The 23,312-nt window shown below is 40.5% G+C and overlaps 1 protein-coding gene across 1 annotated transcript in view; it reads right to left on the bottom strand.

Moving 5' to 3' along the window:
- Nucleotides 1–1,841: 1,841 nt before the first annotated feature.
- LOC116236484 (sodium/hydrogen exchanger 2) overlaps nucleotides 1,842–23,312 on the bottom strand; it is a 31,558-nt gene continuing 10,087 nt past the window's right edge. Inside the window, exons 3-12 of the mRNA XM_031605130.2 lie at nucleotides 22,376–22,626; nucleotides 16,675–16,892; nucleotides 15,608–15,810; nucleotides 13,119–13,208; nucleotides 11,707–11,777; nucleotides 10,072–10,233; nucleotides 9,383–9,479; nucleotides 8,354–8,485; nucleotides 6,205–6,295; nucleotides 1,842–4,073 (exon numbers count right to left, since the gene is read on the bottom strand). Coding sequence (XP_031460990.2) covers nucleotides 3,703–4,073; nucleotides 6,205–6,295; nucleotides 8,354–8,485; nucleotides 9,383–9,479; nucleotides 10,072–10,233; nucleotides 11,707–11,777; nucleotides 13,119–13,208; nucleotides 15,608–15,810; nucleotides 16,675–16,892; nucleotides 22,376–22,626 — 1,686 coding nt within the window. The 3' untranslated portion in view covers nucleotides 1,842–3,702. The remainder of the gene's footprint in view (nucleotides 4,074–6,204; nucleotides 6,296–8,353; nucleotides 8,486–9,382; nucleotides 9,480–10,071; nucleotides 10,234–11,706; nucleotides 11,778–13,118; nucleotides 13,209–15,607; nucleotides 15,811–16,674; nucleotides 16,893–22,375; nucleotides 22,627–23,312) is intronic.

Genomic DNA, 23,312 nt, shown 5'->3' with positions numbered 1-23,312 from the left:
AAACACAGCCAGTATAGCTGTGTTGTAAGCATGTTCAAAAGCACAGTCTTATAGAATCAGAGCTCTTGAAGCACAAAAAGCATTCCTCCAGCTGATTTCAAGATCTTTCATCTTCTCTTCAGAAGCTGAGAGAAGTTGGCAGAACAATTCTGAGAATGGTGACCAGCTGAAAAACTACTTGCAGTGTCAGCCTTAAAATGTTGCTGGTGTTTGGATCTGATGAACTTGGCATCTCTTGAAAATGCTGATGCACTGTGTTTACTTTCAGAGATCCTAAGGCACTATTCAGAACAGCGTGCATGTTATTTCGGCCAAATTTTCAACCTAGTTTGTTTCCCTATGTTATTTATATGAGGCTTCAACAGAGGATGTTCTCAAGTTGCTAGTTGTTAGGCAGAATGTTTATCTTATTTAACAAACTACCTATGCTTTCAGTGGACCTTGCATTACACTTTAGTACCAGGTAGCAAAGCCCTTAAAATCTGGTCTCTTACAGCAAATTATTCTTGTTTTCTTTGTCAAATATCTGCTTAAAACAGATAACTGGGTGTCTGCCTACGCTCTAGCCTTTGCTTTACCAACTTTCTTATCCTAATTACTTTCAATTTCAAATTCAGCAACCAAAGGGTAAAAAATAAACTCTCAGAAAAGACTAACACAATGTATTCTCTACTTTCTCATCCCTAAAACTGGACAGCTGGGCATTTACCAAGGCAGTAAAATATTGATACTTCAGACTTTACTGAGGAGTCCATCTGGAAACAACAAAAACACCCAATCCCTGTGGGTTTGGCAAATTTCCCAGTCACTGCTGAAGATGTGTTTTTCCAAAGCAAAAAACGTCCCCAGTCAATACATGATTTTCCCCATCAGATGGTGCTCAAGGACAGATTTATTGGGCATCTCGTTCTCTAGCAGAAAAACTTCTCTATGCTACAATGTTAAGGAAAAATCTCTTCCACAAGCTGAAGCTTGATAGGCACTTTAGGAAGAGCCAGAAGTGCTACCGAATTTGTTTTTCTTTTGCAGGGAAGTAAAAGAATAAGGAAGAGACAAACTTCAAACATGAGACTTAAATGAGAGCAAGAGCTGAATGAGATGGGCTACCTGGGACATAGCCTATATTACTTGGTATTCTCTTGCTACTGAAAATTCAAATGCCCAGGGAAGCAGCTTCTGGAGGTGACAAGCTCTGGACCAGCAGCTGCAGAAAAAAGCCTGAAAAGGGTGTGATAAGCAGCAGAGGGGGAGGGAGAGTGTACCTGGGAGGAGACCAAGTCTCAGGAGACCTATGATTCTGCTTCACAGTGTAACCATGCTGGAGATTTGCTTTACTGCACATCTTCCGTGGCTCTCAAAGTGTTTTGAAAAAGTAACAAAATACTGGTGTGTTTTAAAGCACCAAGAGCTTAGGATCCTATTACATCAAACATCCTCCAACTTCGTGCTTTTACTATGGGGAACCTAGTTTTAGCTATATGCTGTATTAATGGTCGACAAGCGAAGCTGTCAGATTCCTGAAACCCACATTCACTATTTAAAATTATGCCAACAAATCCAACAGCAATTTTTAAAATAAGACATCTTTCCCCAGACACAAGTCAATTTGTCATTAACAGCACATGAAGGAGAAGCTCTGCAGGGAACTAACTGAAGGTTGATGTGCAACATTTTGTGTTTATTTGGTCAGATTTCAGGTGTGTCTGCTATAAAACACCTAACTTAAACAGTCCAATCTGCAAAGAAGTTTCAGTAATAAAATCCAAATTCAAGGCCTCTTTCTTATTCAATCATTCTGTCAGTAACACAGTGACAAAGTACTTGCTGACAGCTTTACAGCTGAAACATATTTTCCATGTAGAAAGACAATCACATTTGATTTTAAAGCTTATTGGCTTTGTTTCAGTCCAGTTTTATTCCCAAACAGGAGGTGACGATTAAAGGGTAGATAAATAATGCTTTCCACAAAATTTTTTTGAGAATAGCCATGAACATCTGACCAAGATTCCTAGGATTGACCTAGCCATCTCTCCACAGCTTAAAGTTTGCATTTGGCGGAAATTACATACTCGGAACACAGTAAAACAATTAAAAGACATGAGCCAATAAAAGACGTTAAGCAAGTTTGGCGTTTCAAATACATACATGAAATGAATATGTTGGAAAAGCTGTGAAGTTAAGTCATTATCCCTTTTTAAGCTCATTTACCATCCCAGCCCACAAATTTTTTCAAAGAAATCTATCCTGTGATATTAAAAGCAAATTCTGATTTTTAATAGTTCTTTCAAAACAAGCTTAAATAAAAAAGTGAATCTTATTGCCCACAGATTTAGAAATGTGCTAACGAAAAAGAAGAGTTTATGATTTCACAGTGTACATTCTTAAATGAAAGTTATGAATCTTGTAACAAGAATTAAAATGATTTTTGCATTGTGCTGAAATGTGTATCTGTGCTGAAGCAAGCTCAAAACTTAGGATAAAGTGGGACAGAAAGTGCAAATTCCTGAGACCTATTAAGTTTATTTTAATGCATCCTTCCTACCCATGTGTTCTTAAGTGACTGCCATTTACGCTGGGATGAAGAAAGTCTGCGTTTCTTATGAGTGTTATTAAGGTGCACAGTGACTGCAACTGATTCCAGAGCACCTGGAGTGCTACTTTTCTGTACAAATCAGTGGGAGAGAAAGAAAAGATATCCTTCCCCTTTTATAGATGAAGAAATAAAAAGAAAATAGTTTCACTAGGATCACAAGCATGAGGGAAGGAGTTTTCTTGGGTCTCAGTGGTCCCTGACTCAAACAGGACACTGCTCACTTTTCTATGTGCAGTGCTTCACAACTATTCTACTTCATGTTTGCACTGCAAAGATGCTAAGGTGCAAAAAGCAATCTTGTACAGGAGCACTAGTTATCTACTTGAAGTTTTCTATTTTTAGGGCTTCTGCTATTCCTTTAGGTACCCTCAGCTCTTCTGACATCAGTGACAATCAAGGTCATTTAGATTTCCCTTGGTGATTTTCAGTACCATTTTAAAAGCTACATATTGGCAAAAATTCAGAAACTAAAAATTCAAGCTATTCAGGTCTTGTCTTTGTTGCAACTTCTATGAACTGCACATGCAATTCTCCTCTTACAGCTTGTTCCTTCTCTTCTTCTGTTTTCCACATCATGGCTCTTCAAACAAACTGGGCTTCAGGAATATGTTTATGCTTCTTACAAAGTCTATATGATAGGTGCATTGTGCAATTTTCAGTGTTACTCATACTAATGCTCTGGTCAAAACAAGTATCATTTGATCATAAATAAAATCTGAAATGATACAGATTTCTGTAAAGAATCCCTTCATCACTGGACTTTCAACAGTGATTTTCACTGGATAGCTGGGTATTGAGCCTGCATGATTTGGTTCCACGAGATGATGTGATAAGGCACATTTCCATCCTATTTTAATAGTGGAAATAACGTAATCAAAGCATTGCCATAAGTTATCTATAAAATAGATTTTTTTTATGTCTTCAGTTTTGCAATTGCTGCAGTATTCCTTGCACTTAGTTAATGGCATTGGCTTTACCCAAATGGAAATGCTTAGATCCACACTGAAGTTTGTCTTCTCTTTAATGGATCCCGTTGTCTGATCAGATAGTTTAGAATCTGAATTTGGTACATCCACGGTTTGATACCAACAGTTCAATCTTTGCTATGTTCAGTACGGCTGGTTCTCAGGCTTACTTCTCTGCCTTTCCCCTTGTGATGCCTGCCTAACTAATCGTGGTGGTGGCACAGGTCTTGCCAACCCATGGTCTGCAGTCAAATCTTCCCTGCTCAAAGTGCCAAATCTTGGTCTTGTCAGCAGCGGCTGCCTGAACCCAATGGACGGCTGAGGCAGGCTGCCTGGCTCCTGCTGCTCTCCTTGTCCATTCTGGCTCCCATCAACTTCGTTCTTCCACTCCATGCTAAACTCAGAGGGTGGCCGCTGCTGTCTCAGTCTCTGCTCTCTCAAGATTTTTCCTGCTCTGGGTCTTAAATTGAGCACTGTGGTAGTGGCATCCATTTCAGAGTCACTGCTGTCACCCACTGTTAATTGAAAACAAAATAAAGATTTTAGCTGTGAAATGTTTCTGTTTCAGGAATATTCATACAATAGCACACTGAGCAGCAACAGCCATAGTAAAAAGGTTAACTGTATTTCTTAAATTCACTGCTTTGAGATTAGGCCCAGCATCAAACACTTTAAGATTTGACTTACAAACATCCCTCTCCTCAAAACAGTGACATTTAGAAATCTCCCACTGTCAAAAGGTGCTATTCTTTTTAAGCTGACATTTCCCCAAGCTTTTCAGATCTGTCAGGACATGGAATAAATGGAATACACCTGACCCTGAGCCACTTGGGGTCTAGTCCTTAGTGGTGCCCAAGCAAGACAAAGAAATGATATTTTTTCATCCTCACATAACAAGCCTAATCTGAGGCACTTCCAGGGCACTGCATCTACTGGGACTTTAGAAACTGGGTTTGGAAAAGAAGCATCAATGCTTCACCAAACAAAGGAGGGCAATTGACCAGATGAAAGGAAACATCCCATCCTTAAGATGCCTGAATGTACAATATCAAAGGACAACCACCGTGCAAATCTCAGCTTGTCACAGACTCCTTCACCCACTTGCAGCAGAGTAGAAAATGGCCAAGGGAAAGCTGGCATAATCATTTAAGGAATGCAGTGATCACTATCAGGTAAACTAAGCTGGGAACAATCAGGCTGCGTAGATGTGCAATATGTTTTTGCAGCAGACTTAGAAGCACAGAATATCCCAAGTTGGAAGGGGTCCACGAGGATCATGGAGTCCAAATCCTGGTTCCACACAGGACCACCCAAAATTCAAATCCTATATCTGAGAGCAGTGTCCAAGAGCAGTGTCCAAATACTTTTTGAACTCAGGCAGCTTGGAGCTGTGACCACTGCCCTCTTCCAGTGCCCGACTACCCACTCAGTGAAGAACCTTTTCCTTCTTTTTAATTGACCAATATCTCCAACAAAACTGGCACGTTTCAGTCACTCGATAATCATGTTAAGGATTATTTATTAATGACTCAAATTTGTTCTCAGATTTAAGTCAGATATGGTATTTCAAATAAATCAAAGCAAAGAATAGCACGTTGTGCAATTGTCATAAGCACAACTTCCATTAGTAGCCTGCATATTATTTCTTTTTAAAAGGTGAGAAAGAGGTCAACAAAACATATCATCACATAGTTATCCACTCACCCAGATAATTTTATATCAAGGAAGGTCTTCATCAGATTATGTTTGCAGGCTTTTTTCCTCCTAGATATGTCAAACTGTGTATTTTTTTGACAATTGAATAATCTGGAGGCACATTTCCTCTTTAATATTTAAAGCTAGGTGACAGTAGGTGACCTCTGTAGACATAACTACAGAATAAAAGACATCCTGCACTCAGGAGAGCAAAGATGTAATTAGCAACAAAGACATGGTCTATTGCTAAATTAATTTAGAAGAGTGGGAAATTAATTGGTCTGGGGTGTGGTCAGGGAATTTTAGTGAGTGTGTAGAGATTTAATCCCACCAAGAGACCGTTCCCGTTCATGGCATAAGCGTGGTCATGCAAATGGTAACAAAAGTAATGTACAAAACTAACCAAACATTTCACATCAGATAGTTGCATTCCTCTGGATTTTTTTATTTTTATTTTTTTTTAATTTTATAATTCAAGAACTCCAAAATGAAACATTAATGAGATTAGACATAAAAAAAAAAAGACATTTAGGCTGTTAAGCACAGAATTTTGAAAAGTTCTTCATGAGATCTATATATCACTCATTACATCCTCATTTTCTTCACTGCTTTGGTTCTCAGGACACTGCCTACTCTGACCTCAGTGAGAAAAGAAACCACATAGGACATAGGGTCCTAATCGAAGAGGTAGATTTGGATATTATTCAATAAAGACACAAAGAATCAGCAATTCTGGTGCAAATGTTTTAGGCTGCTTGTTGGGGCATTTCTTCAGAGTAAAATGCCTGTTTTAGTACAAGTGCTAGAAATATTCTAGCCCTTGCAGATAAAATAGTTCATATCTTTTAGAAAATCAATATACTAACTTCTGTACATCATCCCTGGAAAAACCTTCCTTCTATGTATGCAAGATGAGTGCAGCACGCAAGGGGGCAGAAAATTTTCCATTACCTCTGGAAGACGTTTTGTTTCTCACACGTAGTTTCTCTGGGAGTTTAGTGTTTTTAGGAAGTGAAAGAAATCTTTTTGTATTTGCAGCAGCCTGTGCAAAGAATAACATAATCATTAAGACACCGCAGACTGAAGTACTTGCATAATGCATGTTGAGATACACAGCTGAGGCTTGAATAGACTTAGATAGCTCAAGGGCTCGCAAGTAGTTTGGGATTAGCTAATATGTGATCTTTTATTACACACTCAAGTTAACACTTACTGCTGGTTGAGGTCTTTGCTAACTAAGGTAAGGACTGAGTAATCTCAAGCAGTTCAATCAAAGCAAAACCTAGTGCTATGCCCTCTGAGATCAGAGTTAATAAATGTATGCTCTCAGACTCCAGCCTTACCTCTACAGGTTTTTCAGTGGAAGGCAAACATAGCTTCATTTTGTGCAGTTCTGTTTTGGAACTTTATTACTCAGCTGCAAAAATTAGACTGACACTGATGCTCGGGCACAAAAGCTAATCTGTATTCTACCCCTGCAAATGTTTTATACATACAAATGACTTTACACAGTTTATTAGTCACGCTCAGGATGATGGGGAAGCTGGGCACCAGTGTGACTGTTTACCAGCACAGGGCACAGAAGCCTTGTTTTCCCAAGTTTAAACTCTGCAGTCCCTAGGTGCAGAGTGCACCTCATGCTTCCTGGAGCATATGAGGTTCTTTCTAGGGCAGGACCATTCTTAAAAATTCAGAAATTTCTTAATGATGATCAAAGGGCTGGAGCACCTCTCCTACAAGGAAAGGTTGAAGGAGCTGGGATTGTTTAGCTTGGAGAAGAGAAGGTTCCAGGGAGATCTCATTGCAGCCTTCCAGTAATCTAAGGGAGCATATAAACAGGAAGGGGAATGGCTGTTTACGAGGGTAGATCGTGATAGGACAAGGGGAAACAGTCTTAAACTGAGACAGGGGAGGTTTAGGTTAGATATTAGGAGGAAGTTTTTCACACAGAGGGTGGTGACACACTGGAACAGGTTGCCCAAGGAGGCTGTGGATGCCCCATCCCTGGAGGCATTCAAGGCCAGGCTGGATGTGGCTCTGGGCAGCCTGGTCTGGTGGTTGGCGACCCTGCACATAGCAGGGGGGTTGAAACTGGATGATCATTTACTCAAGGACAATTATTTTAAAAATTACAGTCTGTGAGTTTGAAAAAGCTGACATACACCATCTCTCTCTCAGACCCAAAAATGCCTTACTCCTGCCAAGTCTCTTCATTACTCCCCCTAAAGAAATCAATATAAGTAACTGTGGTTGAGAAGGAAAAAAATCATTCAGAAACAGACTTATTGTTATAACTAAAGCCACCGGTAACCCAGGTAATGGTCACAAATGAGATATAACACTTATTGTAGACATCAGCAGCAGCAGCCTCAGTAGCTAAAGGACAACTGCATCAGTGAAGGTAGTAGTCACTAAGTGTTCCTGCGACTTGAAATGCATATTTATAGAGGGATTAATTTCCTTCAGACTTAAAAGGGGGGCATCGGATTAACTGTTTAATCAGTGTGCTCTTTTCAGAAATGGTCTGATATAAAAGGACTGCTTCAGAAAGTCAAATGTCACCATGACACACCATTTCTTGCATATTGTAGGGGTTTTCCTATGCTGTGTCAAAACCTGAAGCCCTGTCCGCTTTTTAAGAATCCTAAGGAGCCCACAGCATTTTTCAAATGAAGTGTTCACATTTTTTGGTGTGACCAGAAGCTCTCCTCCTTCCCACATTTTGAAGCATACTGTAAGGAATTTGTCTATCTCAAAGCCATACTCTACCTCAGTCATCGACTCTTCATCAAAATACTGATAAAGAATTCTCACCATGCCATAAAGGTACATTGGGTATGAAGCCTTCTCAGTTCCTCTGAGATAAAATCATGGCAGCAGATCCCACCTCCATATTACATTCTACAATACGGAAGCTTTTCAGAAGGGTTCATTGTAAACTAAGGGGCCTATGTGTGCATCTCAGGGTGTAAGTGCAAAATTATACTTGCAGCTGTCTTTCAAGTTGGGGATTTATTTTTCCTGCGTTTCAGAAGATTTTTTCTGCATGGCATATAGCTATGGAGAACTGTTTTCTATAAATCAACTAAAGGGCAAGTACCGGTCTTTCTCTTGACAGGCTGTTAGTTTTCCGTAGGCTCTCCCTAAAGCTGTGTCGGCGACGGATCAGAATCTCTTTGGCCTGCTTCTCATTTGCATCTGCAGCCAGGCTATGTCGGTTATATGACATGGTCTGAAATAGAAAAGCTGTGGTTACTTTCTGAAAAGCACAAGTGTGTTGATCTCTACGCACAATACAGAACAGGCCTTTTTGCTTTGTTATTTTAATAATCACCATAAATTCTTGCAAATAAAGTCACATTAAAGACAATTAAGAACAAGGGCAATAATTACGCCAGATTTTTTTTAGTCAGAGGCTTCATGAGCACCTGTCTGTTTTTTAAGCCTGCCAATATTTGTAATGAAAGAGCAGTTGGAAAAAGCTGGCTTAATACAGTGCTTACCCCCACATTGTACTTGCTCAGTCAATATGTCAATGGAGGATGCACATTTGAAAGTGATAGGGTGAGTCACCTAGGGGGAAGTCATTTTTACCTCCAGCAAGCTGAAGCAAGCTCAACTTTTGAACGTCTTCCAAGGGCACAGACATTCAAACTACTTAGCCACAGGATGGTATTTGTGAAATGTCCTTTTGCTTTTATTTCACTATTTTTCCAGCTCATCACCTCTGCTCTTAATACAAGCAACTTCACAACTGGAGGCAAATGAGAAATTTAATCGCATATTGTAAAGTGAAGAAAATACTTAATAGAAGTGGGACAAGGGTGGGTTGAATTTGCACCTATGGTCCTTTTTAAGTAATGGAAGTATACTGCAGGTAATATGCCAGAAACATTAAGCTTTATCAACAGTATTAAATGAAATAAGCTGTTTACATAAAGGAGTATGCATATGTTGCTGAAAATGTTATAATAATAGACAAATATTGATAGGCAATATAAGTAAATAACAGCATTAAATGATACATATTGCACAGTAGATACTACACTTGCCCAAAGATATTTAATAAAGGTAAGAAATATGGTCAAAGAGTAGAGAGATATTTACGTATGCAAAACTTTATTCTTACTCGATGACGTATTTGGTAGAGATTCTTTGTTAGTATTTCCCTCATGTTTTCCATCTCAGTGGGAGAGAGTGGCTTTATTTTCCCTTCATGATATTCACTGTGGAAGAATAAGACCCAGGAAGATACACAAAAAAATGAGAAAGAGAGAATATTTTTGTTTTTATGATTAGAAACTACATTTTAACTGTTTCCTTTGTATTGGATACAGCATTCTAAAACAACTGAGGAAGAGGTGAAAATATAGTGGGTGAGAACAAAACCTTGATCTCATTTGACTCAAGTGGTAAGGGTCAAAACCGACCCTCTGAAATCTGTATCGATTGCACAGAGCTGTAAATTCGACTAAGGCACTTTTCACAACATCCCTCAGGCCTCCCCTGTAGCTCCTGGCAGCAGATGTGGAGGCAATGGATCAAACCCAGCTCAGCCCCACATAGCACAGCAATGTTCCCTGGAAGCTGGGTGCAGCTGCCCCTGTAAAACTACACGCTCCGGAAGAGCAAGGCTCACTCATGCTTTGTATGTGAGCTGCTGCGAAATGATCCAGTTCCACGTCTGGTTACTGTTCATGTGATGTTAGGTCACAGAATGTCCTAAGTCAAAGCAATTATCCTGCCTACAGACCAGACTGTGAAGTACACGATGTGGCCCTGCTGTAACACTGAGTCGCGTAGGCCTCGCTGCCTTACCTGAGAGACACTGACGAAGGCACCTTGCTTATCATGCCACTCTCTGCCATCTCGATGGCATGTTTTATTTCCAGCTTCTTGTACAAAGAAACAATGCTGGATTTGGGCTGGTTCTCCCGGATGAGAAGTCTTCGCAGGTATTTATTGTCAAACTTTTTAAACCTGTGCATGAGGCAAACCAACCCAACCAGTTAATTTTTACTGGGCAGAGCTGAGGAGTGTTTCTAGACTGTTGCTAAAGCAATCATGAAGGAGTTTATTCCTCGGGAATGTGTCTGTTCGTGTTTGTAACTTACTGCTGGGTATCATAATAAAAGGTCAAATTCATCCCTGCTTCAGATAGTCTTAACCTATGTTTTGGTTAATCTGTTAAAGCACAGTGTCCCTAGCAGCAACTTTTAGCTTCTATGTACTCTGTGTTATTGCACAATATTATTTCTAATTCTCCATTTTCATGGAGACAAAGAGAACATTAAATATTTACTGTAATAACAAATAAAATGTCTACGTTTGCACCCACTGCTTTTTCTTTGAAACTTTAGCCTGCCCTTGTAAAATTTTGGAAGTTCTCCTTTTCTTTAGAGCAACTTCAGCCCTCTTGGATGCTTAGAGAAAAAATATTGATTGGAGCAGAGTGACTTTGTTTGTCAGAAAATATCCTGCACTCCAGTCATTCTGAAATTATTCTTGAAATTCAGTCAAAAATGTTTCGGAAGGTCACGAAGAGGTGGTACTCTCCTTCAGTCTGTAATCTGTTGGTTAAAGATCTCACACAAACTGGAGGAGAACCAAGCTAAGAAAAGCTGTAGCCATGTCATCCATCTGTCAGGGCAGCATCTTCAGCCATGCCCTCAAGTCATCTGGAGATGGATCCTCAGCCTCTGCTGCCGATGCTGTTCTTCTCTGTATAAAATGCTTAAATTCTTGTCAGAGCAATGACCAGAAGGTGGGTGAGCAATGCCCTTGCTTTGTGTCTGAAAGATTTGGGTGAAAAAGAATGTGCTTCTGAGAAAAGGGAGTTAGATCCAAACAAACAATGATGATGATTCAGCAGCTCAACTGCACACATAAATAATTCAGGTACAGCCACTGGTAATCCTCTTAACTGATGCTGAGTCTTAAATAATACCATCAGGAACTGTGGAGCTGCCTGCCATTAGGATCCCTCATGCACCTCATTCCAGCCAGTGCCTTGATCTTCCTAGCGGAAGTCCCAGAGCTTTTGCTTCTTTCTCACCAGCTAGGGAACTAACCCCTCACTTAACACCACGGAGATAGATAGTTTGCAGCAGAAAAGCCAGCTCAGGATCAAAAGCTCAGCAGACATGCAGGAAATGCTCTGAAACTGTCAGAAACAGTGAGATTACCCACACCCTCAGAAGGTAGAATAACCTTACCCTGGGATCAGAGGGCTGTGCTTTTTCCCAGCTAGAAATTTTGTACTTGTGGTTTAGTTAAAAAGACATTGTTTTACCACTCTCTCTTTGTAACCCACGCGTTCTAAAAACAACCATGTGCGTTCAAGAATAAAACGCTGAAAACGAAATCTGATGCCCAGCAGCTTTCGTTTGTTGCTGCAGAGCCAATTCATTCTTCCCTGTATAACAAAGAAAGAGTTTTAAATGCTGTTCTTACTTATCTCTCCAGAAGTTGTGACCCCAGTGTCCACACACATCTTCAATTCCTGTCTTCACGTGATCGAAGAACTAAATAAGAAATGTTGATTCATTACATAAACGTATGGATAAAACTTGGCTTACCATTAGACTTTATTAATTTTCAACTTACTTCAAAACAGAAAAGCAAAGGCAGAGTTCAGGACGATGCTTAAATAAATGCAGTCTAAGCAAACAAGCATGGGCCTGGCTTACAGATTTTGCCCTCACACACATGCCCAGGGAGGCACCTGGTTTCTGCTCTTTCCTGGAGCTCATAGACTCGGAAGGACAGAAGCCAATCTCCACAATGCCAAACTTGCTGAGCTCCTGCCTAAATTTGGAGTTAAGTTGTTTTTGCCATATTTTCATTTCTTTCAAGTTCCCCAGTCACTTGGAGCTAAGCCTGGAACTTCTCCAGGGACTTCCCCAGGTTTGACAGTGAGTCAGGTGTGACTTTGTGGAGAAGACAGTCCAAGTGGGCAGCCAGCACTGCCCCTTCTGGATGCACAGGACAGATCTGCCATAGCCAACATCCTGAGCTCCTGTTTCAGGGTCCAGCCTCACCTCAAAGTGTCCTGAGAAACCAGTATTAGAACCACATTCTTCCTCAGTTTTTTACCAGTTACAAAAGAGTAAATCAATTCAGCTAAGATCTCACTGGATACCCACGGCAGCTCACAGCCAACTGTGCTCTTGATTCAAGTACCATAGTAGGGATCTCTAAATTTCAGAGGGAAATCCTGCTAGATATATCGAAAGGGTAAGCTCAGAAATTACTGACTTTTTGGGTGCCTATATTCAGTTCTCTACTAGATGTGACCCTTATTATTCCTCATTTTTGGAATTTAAAATCACAGGGTTTTTGCAGCTGATTTGCTGCAAGGATAATTACATTAAGAAAACACACAGCTAATGAACCACCATCATTAGAGACACGCGTTCAAAACACTAATCTATTAAGACATTGATGATGTGAGAGTTCAGGAAATTTAAATGCATCTGTAGGAGGACTTTACATGTGTTTAATTAGACTAGCTCAACTACAATATAATGTAATTAAATTGCCAAAGGTTTCTTAATGTACTCAAGTTCTAAAATAACACAGATCTCCTATGTGAAACAAATTACAAAAAGACAATTTACTTCAACAAGTGAGCAAAACCAAGTGAAGATCTCAAATTAAAAATACCTAATAATGATAATTTTGATAATTATCAAGAGTTCAATATAAACTTTGCAGATGTTTTGCTTAAAACAGCTATAGAAAAGAAATCTTAAAGAATGCACGTTTCTCTGTAGTGCTGCGCATTAAATCCTTATCATATTGAAAGCCATTGGGAATTTCAACTCTATGAAGGTTTCATCTGTGACAGTGAAGCTACAACATACCCTGTTATAAATTTCTTCACTGACAGCAGGCTGCTTTTTATTTGACCTTTTGACATCAAGAAACTCGACCAGCGGACGAATTGTTATTCCCTGTGAAGAAAAAAGCAAATCTTTCTGTGTTTTTCCATAAATATTAAGGAAGAATAAAGCCTTTCAATCTTCTCCATCTCTGTCAGAGCAGTGAAAATGGTAGTGGATAACATTTTAGCTCCTAAAATGTTTCTTTCAGCTCCCAAAAATCCAGTCTGACAATCCTAACAACAAATTCACTCTCGTAATAAGCAAGGTGTTGCACACAGTTGCGAAGTCCTTGTCAACACACAGACTCCACTGATACAACAGAAGAAAAGTAAGTCCCACTGTCTAGAACAGAGAGGCCCAAGATGGGTAAATGACATAATGCTAATGGGATTTGTGTTGATTAACCTTCAGGTAGTCTCAACAGTAGCACAGACCAGACCCAGTACACAAAGACTTTTGGTAAATACGTGTCCATACTATACAGTTCTCAGAGAAAGAACAAAAGTTTTGGCTGCCCCGGAATGATATAATGATTTTTGAACAATTATTTGTGGAAGAATTGACATCACTGTTTATTTGTACAGGCGTACCGACAGAGGAGAGAAATCTCATTGCGTTGAGATCAGTCGCCACTATCCAAGACAATCATGCCACGTACTTGTTTTCATAAATGAATTAAGCTTTATCTCAAAAATAGTTAGGTTTCTTTGCCCCATTGCTCACATGGAACACTCCTCCTGAACCTCATTGTTCTGATAATTAGAAAGCTGCCTCTTAATTACACCATGGTCACTTTGTACCACTTTGTTCTTCTGCCAACATTGTGTTTTTAGCTTAAACAGTGCTCCTCCTTCCCTGATGTTCACCCCCTGATATAAGCAGTAATTACATTCCCACTTCTTCTTCATTTTGCCAAGACCGAGACATTCTGGTCTTCTTTCACACAACAAGTCCCATGTGATTACTCTAGAACACAACTCTGTTCTCTGCTGGAAACACCTGTTTCAGTACATCTTTCTTATGCCTGGATTGCATTGGTGGCATAAGCTCCAGCACATTATCAACCAATACACCTGTGTCTTTTTTCCTTCTTATTCTTTTTCCAAATGAAAAGTGCCCATTTATTTATTAAAGTGAAATCTATAGTTAAGAATGACCTAGAAAGAACATTTGCACATGCTGCTGTTAAAGTTCATTCTATTTCCATCATATTGGTCCCCATTTACACTCTTCTTTCTAGTTAATACCCTGTCATGTTGTCACCTTCCAAGGTCCGTCATTAAGAAACATCAGCACCAAAAAACTCCTATGTTATGGTCAGTAACAACGATATTAAACAAAACCATCCCCTGGAATCACCTTTTGAGGAATTCTGTCAACAACAACTCATCAGCCTATTATTTCATCAGGGTGCTTGAACACTGAAGCAGCTGCCGAGAGAGGCTAGGGAATCTCCATTCATGGAGATACTTAATAAAACTGGCCATCTCCCTGAGTAAGTCAATCTTGTTTTGCAGATAGCCTTGTTCTGGGCATGAGGTTGCACTAGACACCTTCAGACCCAAAGCTCCTATGTGTCTATTTCCCTTTATAGGAGAAATTGCTAGCTCCTTCCTCACTTCCTCATTCAGTTTGCAATCACCTGAAAGCCAAGTTAAACCTATGTGTTACTAACAGTTAAGCTAATAATCTGTACGGCTCCCCTGTCTTCCACTGCATCCCTAACCAAAAAAAAAAAAAAAAAAAAAAGGAAACTTTTACAATAATCTAGTTTTATGAGATCACTCTCAAATTTCTTTATCAAAGAATGATATCAGGTTTCTCTTTAGTAAACCCCAATGCATTCCCGATACATCCACATGTTTAAAGTATTCTATCCTTTGAAGTCAGTGTTCACTTCCTTCTTCTCATTCCTCCTGTCCATTCAGACCAGTTCTCCATGACAACTGTGATACCAGAGATATGTTCTTCACATTCTTCCACATCAGTAGTGCTTTTGAATAGACGTTCAGCTGATATTCAATATTACTGCTTAACACCCAGATTAAAATGTTGCAGTTCACTTTGCAGTGTCCTTAAGTGCTTTCCATTCTTCTTTCCACTCTTCTCTGCACCCAATACCCAGCTCCTTAGTAAACATAAACTTAAATATTCTAACAAGGAATTAGTACTGGGGCTTTACCCAGATTATCTTTAATCTCTACTCCAACCTCACTGGGTCCTAAATGCTTAATACTACCTAAATATTCACCTAAGTACTTAATATCTGACATAGTTTTGCTATCTGTCCGCTGACTGCATAGCTTTTTTTTTTTTTTTTTTTTTTTTAAAGTATGACCATGGAGCAATACAGAAGTATGTTACTTCAAGTACATTCCTTCCAGTAATTTAGGACATCTATTTTTCTACCCACAGCTTATTTACACCTTGCCTGAGAAAGAAAAGGTCCAGAAGAGGAAAGGCATTACCTGAATAAAAACGGTAAAAAATATCACCACAATAACAGCAGTGATGAACAATTTCTTCCTGGGGAACACAGAAGGAGGAAGCAGAAATACAAGTGAAAAGCAAATAGCTCCTCGAAGGCCTCCATAGGCAATAATAAATTGGTCCTTAAAAGTGAGAGGTATTGTCCGGAACACGTTAATGATCTGAGTCAGAACAAAAACACCTGAGAAAAAAAAAAAAAAAAGAAAATACAAGAAAGAGAAAAAAGGAAATCAAAATCACATTGAAATCCCCCACAATGCCAGTACTTGTTCTAAAACACCTGCACCTGCTTCTTACTTGCATGTTATCGAAGGAATAAAATGTTACATAGCAGCTTGAAAACACCACCAAAGAAAGATTTTAAATTCTTAATCATATTTAGTGACCTCAGGCCAGCTGGATTTAGGACCTGAAACATCTAACTGACATCCATGAGCCACTTTTAATGCTGTAGTAATTCATGTTTCAGCATGCACCAGAATCCTAAACTACTTTTTTTAATCAGACTTAAGTTACATTGGAAGACTTTGGCTCCAACAATCTGTGCTTTGAACTCTTCAAAATCCTACTCAGTCACTTAACTTTATTTCCATAGACAGGAAAGATGGAGGACTGGGGATGGAGCAAGAAGATATCAGTGCATGGTGGTGTACCAAAGGCACAGGCTGGAGAAAGGCATAAGGGCAGGGCATAAGGGAGCAAGCCTAGGTGCCAGGAGTTGAAGAGCAGTCAGGGTATTTTTCAGCATAAAGTTTGTGCAGAATAGCATATTTTTTTTAAGAAAAGTGTTTGTTTGTAAAGAAATTAGTAATTAGATACATTCACTCAGATTAACAAACTTGGTTGCCTCTGCCTTCAGATGGGCAGGATCAAGATCAAAATAATTTCTGGATTTCATTTTGGGGCAAGATGGAAGCTAACCCTGAGATCTGGGATATATTACAAACAAGATAATGGGCTCTCTAAATATTGTCATTTTCTGTTGGAAGAAAGGTAGAAAGTATCACTTGTAAATAACATGACAAACGGTCTGAGACTTGCTTACCCAGTGCCCTCCAGATTAGACAGAACAGGAGAGTGAAGCTAACGAAGGCCCAGTTCCACTCATGGTTCTTTCCAACTGTAGACACTCCCATGAAAATGAAGATCAGGGTCTCACTGACGCTGCTTAACATCTTCATGAAATATTTTATTGTTGTATAGGATTTTTGGGAAACATTTTCCTCCACATATTTATTCATGGTCATGGCACAAGCTGTAATCCTGAAAGGGAAACACAATCCTCTATTTCATTGGCTTTTCACTTTTCCATACTCCTCTTTAAGATACAAAGTATGACTTATTCCATTACCAACAAATCTCGAAATTATAGACTTAGTGAACACCCTGTTTTGGGCATGTGATTTTTTTTTTTTTCCATGGTAGGAAGTTTTCTGAGAACACATAAGTGTATGGAGAGTTTTGCCACCTTCCAAATCCACATGCGATGTTCAGGGGTCACTCAAACTATGCACTTAGAGAAAGGCAGAGCTGAGGAGAGCCAGGGAAGCCCTGGAAAACAGGAATTGCTACTTATTGCTGCTGAAGGACATCAGAAAGACATTATTCAGATACTAACAGACAGGATGGCAACTGTAAGCCCTGGGGCAGGATTGCACTTCCTTCCCATCAGTAGTTTGCCCACCCCATTTCATGGGGATCTCAGCTGATAAGTGAAAGAACAGATAGGGCTTGCTATGCCTGTATGTCCATTCTCTAGGCCTGTGTTAGTAAGCATAATTTCTCTAATCAGAGTGTTCAGAGCAGGGCCACAAAGATGATCAGAGGGCTGGAGCACCTCCCCTATGAAGACAAGCTGAGGGAGCTGGTCTTGGTCAGCCTGAAGAAAAGAAGGCTGTGGGGTGACCTCATTGCAGCCTTTCAGTATCTGAAGGGAGCCTACAAACAGGAGGGGAATCAACTCTTTGAAAGAGTAGATAACGGCAGGACAAGGGGAAATGGTTTTACACTGAAGGAGGGAAGATTTAGGTTGGATGTCAGGGGGAAGTTCTTTACTATGAGAGTGGTGAGGTGCTGAAACAGGCTCCCAGAGGGGTTGTGGATGCCCCTCCCTGGAGGTGTTCAAGGCCAGGTAGGATGGTGCTCTGGGCAGCCTGGTCTAGTGTTAAATGTGGAGGCTGGTGGCCCTGACTGTAGCAGGAGGGGGTTGGAGATTCATGATCCCTGAGGTACCTTTCAACCTAGGCCATTCTGTGGTTATGTGATTCTGTGGTGAGGCACTGGCACAGGTTGCCCAGAGAGGTGGTGGATGCCCCATCCCAGGAGACACTCAAGATGAGGATGGATGGAGCTCTGAGCAACCTGACTGAGGTCTAGGTGTCCTTGTTCATTGCAGAAGAGTTGGATTAGGTGAACTTTAGAAGTCCATTCCAACTTTCAACGATTCCATGAAAAACTTTTTTGCAAAGTAGAAAGCGGAATCTCAGAATGACCAATAGCTCCAAAAAGATCTCAAAATAGATTCCACCATAGATCCCAAATATATATATATATGCTCATACATCTCAGGAAGAAAGTGGGGAAGGATCTTGGCTATACATGGATTTTGTCCTGACATGTAATGATGATCCATCCAGGACATATATGCAAGCCTGGGAAATATTCCTGGGCTCTTCTGTTCAGCAACTTCTAAAGTACATGTGTAGAAGGGTATCATATCTCCTTATCATTTTAACCCTCCAGAACTCCATCATTGGCAAATCAGCTCTTGTCAAGCCAGAGACTGTACTGATAGGACTACAAACATGTCAGGTTATATCACGGCCAATGATAGCCCTCCCGTGAAGGCACAGCTTAACTGCACAGGTGTAACAAGTCCCGGCTACCTTCAATCAACTGCACACACAGTATAGATGGCACTGGGACAAGTGCAGGGGCAGTAAAGGCAATTTAGCAAGAAAGCAATGGGCAGGCTGCAAAACAGCCCCGTTCAGACACACGGTTGTTTCAGGGTCTCACAGCTGCAGCTCACTGTCCAAAGCATTACGGCTGTTGGGTCTGCATCAAAGACAAAACACAACAGTCAACACTATTTATTACCCTATTAAAATAAATAGTTTTCATGATTACGTCCATTTAGGAAAGCCCTGCAGCTTGGGGAGTGAGGAAGGAAGCTCTGAACACAGTTTGTTTTTGGATTCTGAGGTAATGGAGACACTGAAATAGATGTCTGATAAGAATCTGTCACCAGATTAATCTGGATCTTTACAAGCTGTAACCTAAAACACTTACCATGTTTAACTACAAGAATTTAAAGGGACTACGCTCTTATATATAGAATATCCTTTTCACTCACATTTTGCATTTATCCAATTAGTGTTGACAGCTGAGATGATTCACCAGTATAACAAATAGTGTTGTATGTTCTTTGTACTATTAAGTACTATTAAGTACTAATAAGTACTATTCCACAGCTAATCACTGTTCACTTCTAGCTTTGATTTATGTGACCTGAGGCGGTTGCCTTTATCAAGAAATGGAGGGAAAAACAGTAGTTACAATTAACTTGCAGCCTTTTATGCCGCTGAAGAGCACTCCTGTACAAACAGTAGAGTTTCTGTCAGGAGTGCAATAAACTAGGCCCCTGCGTTCAATCCTCAAGTTTCCCTGACCTACTAACTTTACAGTAGTTTCAATGTGTTTCCTTTCAGCCTGCTAAATCACTGTTGCAAAAAAAAAAAAAAAAAAAAAATAATTAATAATCTCGCAAATGAGTAAGCAGCGAATACAGCATTAGAATTAGAAATGGGATCCAGGCAGGTAAAGTTCAGATTTACATCTGTAGTTTTCGCACCCCGATCCTGATTCCAGCCCGGCTCTAGTTACAGGAGGACCTCCTTCCTCTGCTGCAGAGCACTTTTTCACAGCAGCTGGTGAGGACTGAGTCAACCCCGGAGATATTTTGGCCGAGTGACCCTGTGCATGGGCTACACATGGGTGCTTCAGGAATCATCTGTCCCCAGAGCGAGTACGCAGACTTATCAGAGGAACAAGAGAGCACCTCTCATTTCCCTCTGCTCCTTTTTGCCAATGAATTCCTGCTTGCACAGAAAAGAGGCACTCTGTGCATGTGTCTTCTTTTATATGCTATAAAACACTACATGTTCCTGCTCATGTTTTCTGCATGAAGCATGGCACTGAGTGTATGTGCAAGGCCTTGCAGTGAATATTTAAGAATCTGGATATGAAGGAAGAGGATATCAGTAGTTCAGCACATGGGGTACGGGTAAAGAAGGGAAACTGGGCATTTCTTCCTTACAGGCTGAGCTACAAAAGACCACAGAATCCTGGAATAAGCCAGGTTGAAAGGGGCACCTCAAGGTCATTTGGCCCAGCCTGACTCTGAGACCAGAACTGAGTGACTGGGACCAGGGCAGTCACTGCAGAGCATGGCATCAGGGCTCAGCACCACGCTGCACTACAACGCAGGGCAGAGTACTCCCCAGAGCTCAAAGCCTAACTAAATGCAAAGAGCACAGGGTACAGAATCATAGAATCATTAAGGCTAGAGAAGACCACTAAGACCATTTAGTCCAGCTATCAGCCAGTTCCCACCAGGCCCACTAACCATGTCCCTCAGTGCCACATCCAAATGGTTGGTTTTTCAATACCTCTAGGGACAGTGACTCCATCACCTCCCTGGGCATCCTGTTCTAGAGCCTCATCACTTTTTCAGAGAAATAATTTTTCCTAATATCTGGCCTGAAACTCTGCTGGCTCAACTTGAGGCCATCACCTCTTGTCCTATCACTGTTACCGGGGAGAAGAGGCTGACCCCTACCTCACCACAACCCCCTTTCAGGTAGCTGTAGGGAGTGATAAGGTCTCCCCTGAGCCTCTTCTCCAGACTCTCCAAGGTGATGTGGAGGTTATGGGAGCTGCCGGTGCTCAGCAGCACTGCAGGGAAGGGGCTATGCTGTATGTCCCATGGTATCAGAGTGTCTGCACCACTGCAGAGGTCCCTTCCTCCTTCCCACCATTGCCACCAAGGTATTCAGCTCCCTTAGCTGTTTTGAAGTCCACTAAGAATAAAAACATACATAGGATATTTTAAAGATAACTAATTTTCTGTCATATTGCTGGATGAAAAACAAAACAAAACAAAACAAAAAAACCTGGTGGCTTCCTTCACTGTTTTGTACCCATTCAAGGGCTGCCATTGCAAACAGAAATGAATAGCTCACTGATGCAGCATGAAGCAATGGTGTGCTGGTTCCCACTCTGCCCTTCCCATTTTATCCCGGATGCAGAATGTCCAGTTTGGTATTTTCCTGCATGCTGATACAACTTTTTCCATGTGCAGTTTAGCCACACATATTTGGCTTTGAAGCCCTTTGAGTATTTGATCATAGGATGTCAAGAACATTTGACTTAAGAAGTGGAGGAAACTAGAAACCACACAAATGCTATGAATAGAAGGTGGGGAAAGAGATGGCTCATTTATGAACTCGGTCAAAGTGGATGCATACGTTGCTTTATTTAGGCTCATATCAGAGAAAGAAACCCATGCAATCCCTAGCTCTTTACTTACATTAAAGTACTGACTCCTGTGGTTTCATGGCATATTTCTTTTTTTATCAGCTGTAAGTTTCCATGAAAATTGTTCCTCAGACCCAGAAGATCTTATACTGCCAGGACTATGATATCAAACCTATCTTCACATTCTTACAGGATAATTATCAAATCAGTAATTACTGAGTTTTAGTGACACTCAGTAGTAACATATAGGCTTTCAAGTATCTATGTTTCTTATGCCTGAATGACTCACATTTGCCATAGAACAACACAAAGCCATTAAAGAAGGTCAGCCTTTTAAAAATATTACTTGGAACCTGAGAAAACCATTTAAGCATATCAAGTGTCATAAAGGCTCTTTCTAAAGATGAAACTGTTAGAGTATAAACAGCATCAAAAAAAAAAAAAAAAAAAAAAGGCTGTGCTGTCTCTTTATTGAAGTCCAGGAGAGAAAGCCCACAGAGGGAAAATATTTTTATCTGTTAGCAGCAGGAAGAATAATATTATTTTGTACATAACAATGTATTCAGAGAGCACTGTAACACACAGGTACATGTATCAAGTTATTAAACTGAAGGTTTATATCATCATAGGACTAGATTCTGCAAATCTTACTATATTTGTAATGCAGCAGGAGTTTGCCTGGATGATACACACATTGTCTCCACTGAATGGCATTTGCTGGCTGCTCACATGACTACATGAAGATGCAGTTTCACAATATCTTGGCATCAGCAGCAAAGCCAGCTCATGAGGTTTGCAGCTACCACTGCCACTCCCTGCCTGCCATGGCTGCCCCCACATCGTTGTGTGCCACCCCTGGGCCATGCCTGTGTGACCAGTGGCAGGGTCTCGTGAGGACACGGGTCACCCAACTGATCTGTGGTAAAAATAACCCCACCAAAAATACTAGGGATTATTTTTAATTTAAAACATTTCAAAGATATGGTTTATGGTGCGATGCCACAGGCAGTTTTAGTGACACAGCTGGTGTGGTGGCAAGCTGAGACAATGGGGTGGGAGCAGAATGGGAGAAGCCACAAATCCTCAAGACAGCTCCACTGCCATTCACAGTGGAATGAGGCCATATAGCAGGGTTTGCAAAATCTGGTCCTCTCTGCAGTTCCCATTCTTATTTGGGTGCTATTATTACTGAAGTTTGGGGTACTTACGCCATGATGCCCGAGAGATGAAACATTTCAGCTGTTATGTATGACAAGTAACTGTACAGGAAGACAAAGAGTGGCTCAATCACTCGGATTTTATGGGTGAAACGGGTGGTAAAGGCTGCTACAAATCCCAAAAGGATTCCAATCAATACTCCACCGATCCCCACTATAAAGAAGTTAGCAATCCCAGCGAATATGTCAATAACCTGAATTGTGCGCATCTGGCAGAAAGACTTGAACAAATTGTACAGGACCTATGAGAAAAAGAAAGCACATTATGTTTCTGAATTCTTCTTAATTTCCTTTTGTGCCATTGCGTTTCTCTGCTTCATGGTCGGACTTTGTATTTCTCTGTCTACCTTGAACCCACTTTTGAGAAACACTGGACTGCAGCCACCCCAGAGATTACAAGAAACATGGCATCCATGAAGTGGCCTTTCTCTGATATACTAGCCATTTGGAATCCAATAGTTTAAGGACTTTCCAAACTTTACACTGTTTCTAGAGATTTGGATTTAATTCCCAAAGAAGACCTGTGTATTTGCCCAGTTTTATTTTCAAAATTCTTACAATTGCCCTCCTAAACAAATGAGGTGAATGGGATTATAACATTTTCTTGGCCAGATCTCCTTTTCTCTCTATACATAAAACAATAATATAAACTCCAAGTTCTTCTAATCAGTAGTTACCACTAAAATGACAACAATGGAATCAATCACTCTTTTAAAAAATCTTCAATGGTTTTCACAATTGCAGATATATTTGGAAGATTCAAGCATTGCCCAGTGTTACATGTGTGCTTCCAGCCTTGTGATATCACGATGGCTACATGATTCCTGTGCACAGGCCAAAATTTGGTCCTATTCCTAGCACAGAGCACACCTAAGTCAGAAGTAGAAACTGGGGTCACAGGCTTAGCCACCATGTTCATAACAAACGT

This window comes from Phasianus colchicus, chromosome 1 (assembly GCF_987193195.1).
Source record: "Phasianus colchicus chromosome 1, bPhaCol1.hap1.1, whole genome shotgun sequence".
In the NCBI taxonomy this organism is placed as follows: Eukaryota; Metazoa; Chordata; class Aves; order Galliformes; family Phasianidae; genus Phasianus; species Phasianus colchicus.
This window is presented reverse-complemented; position numbering and strand designations above follow the sequence as displayed.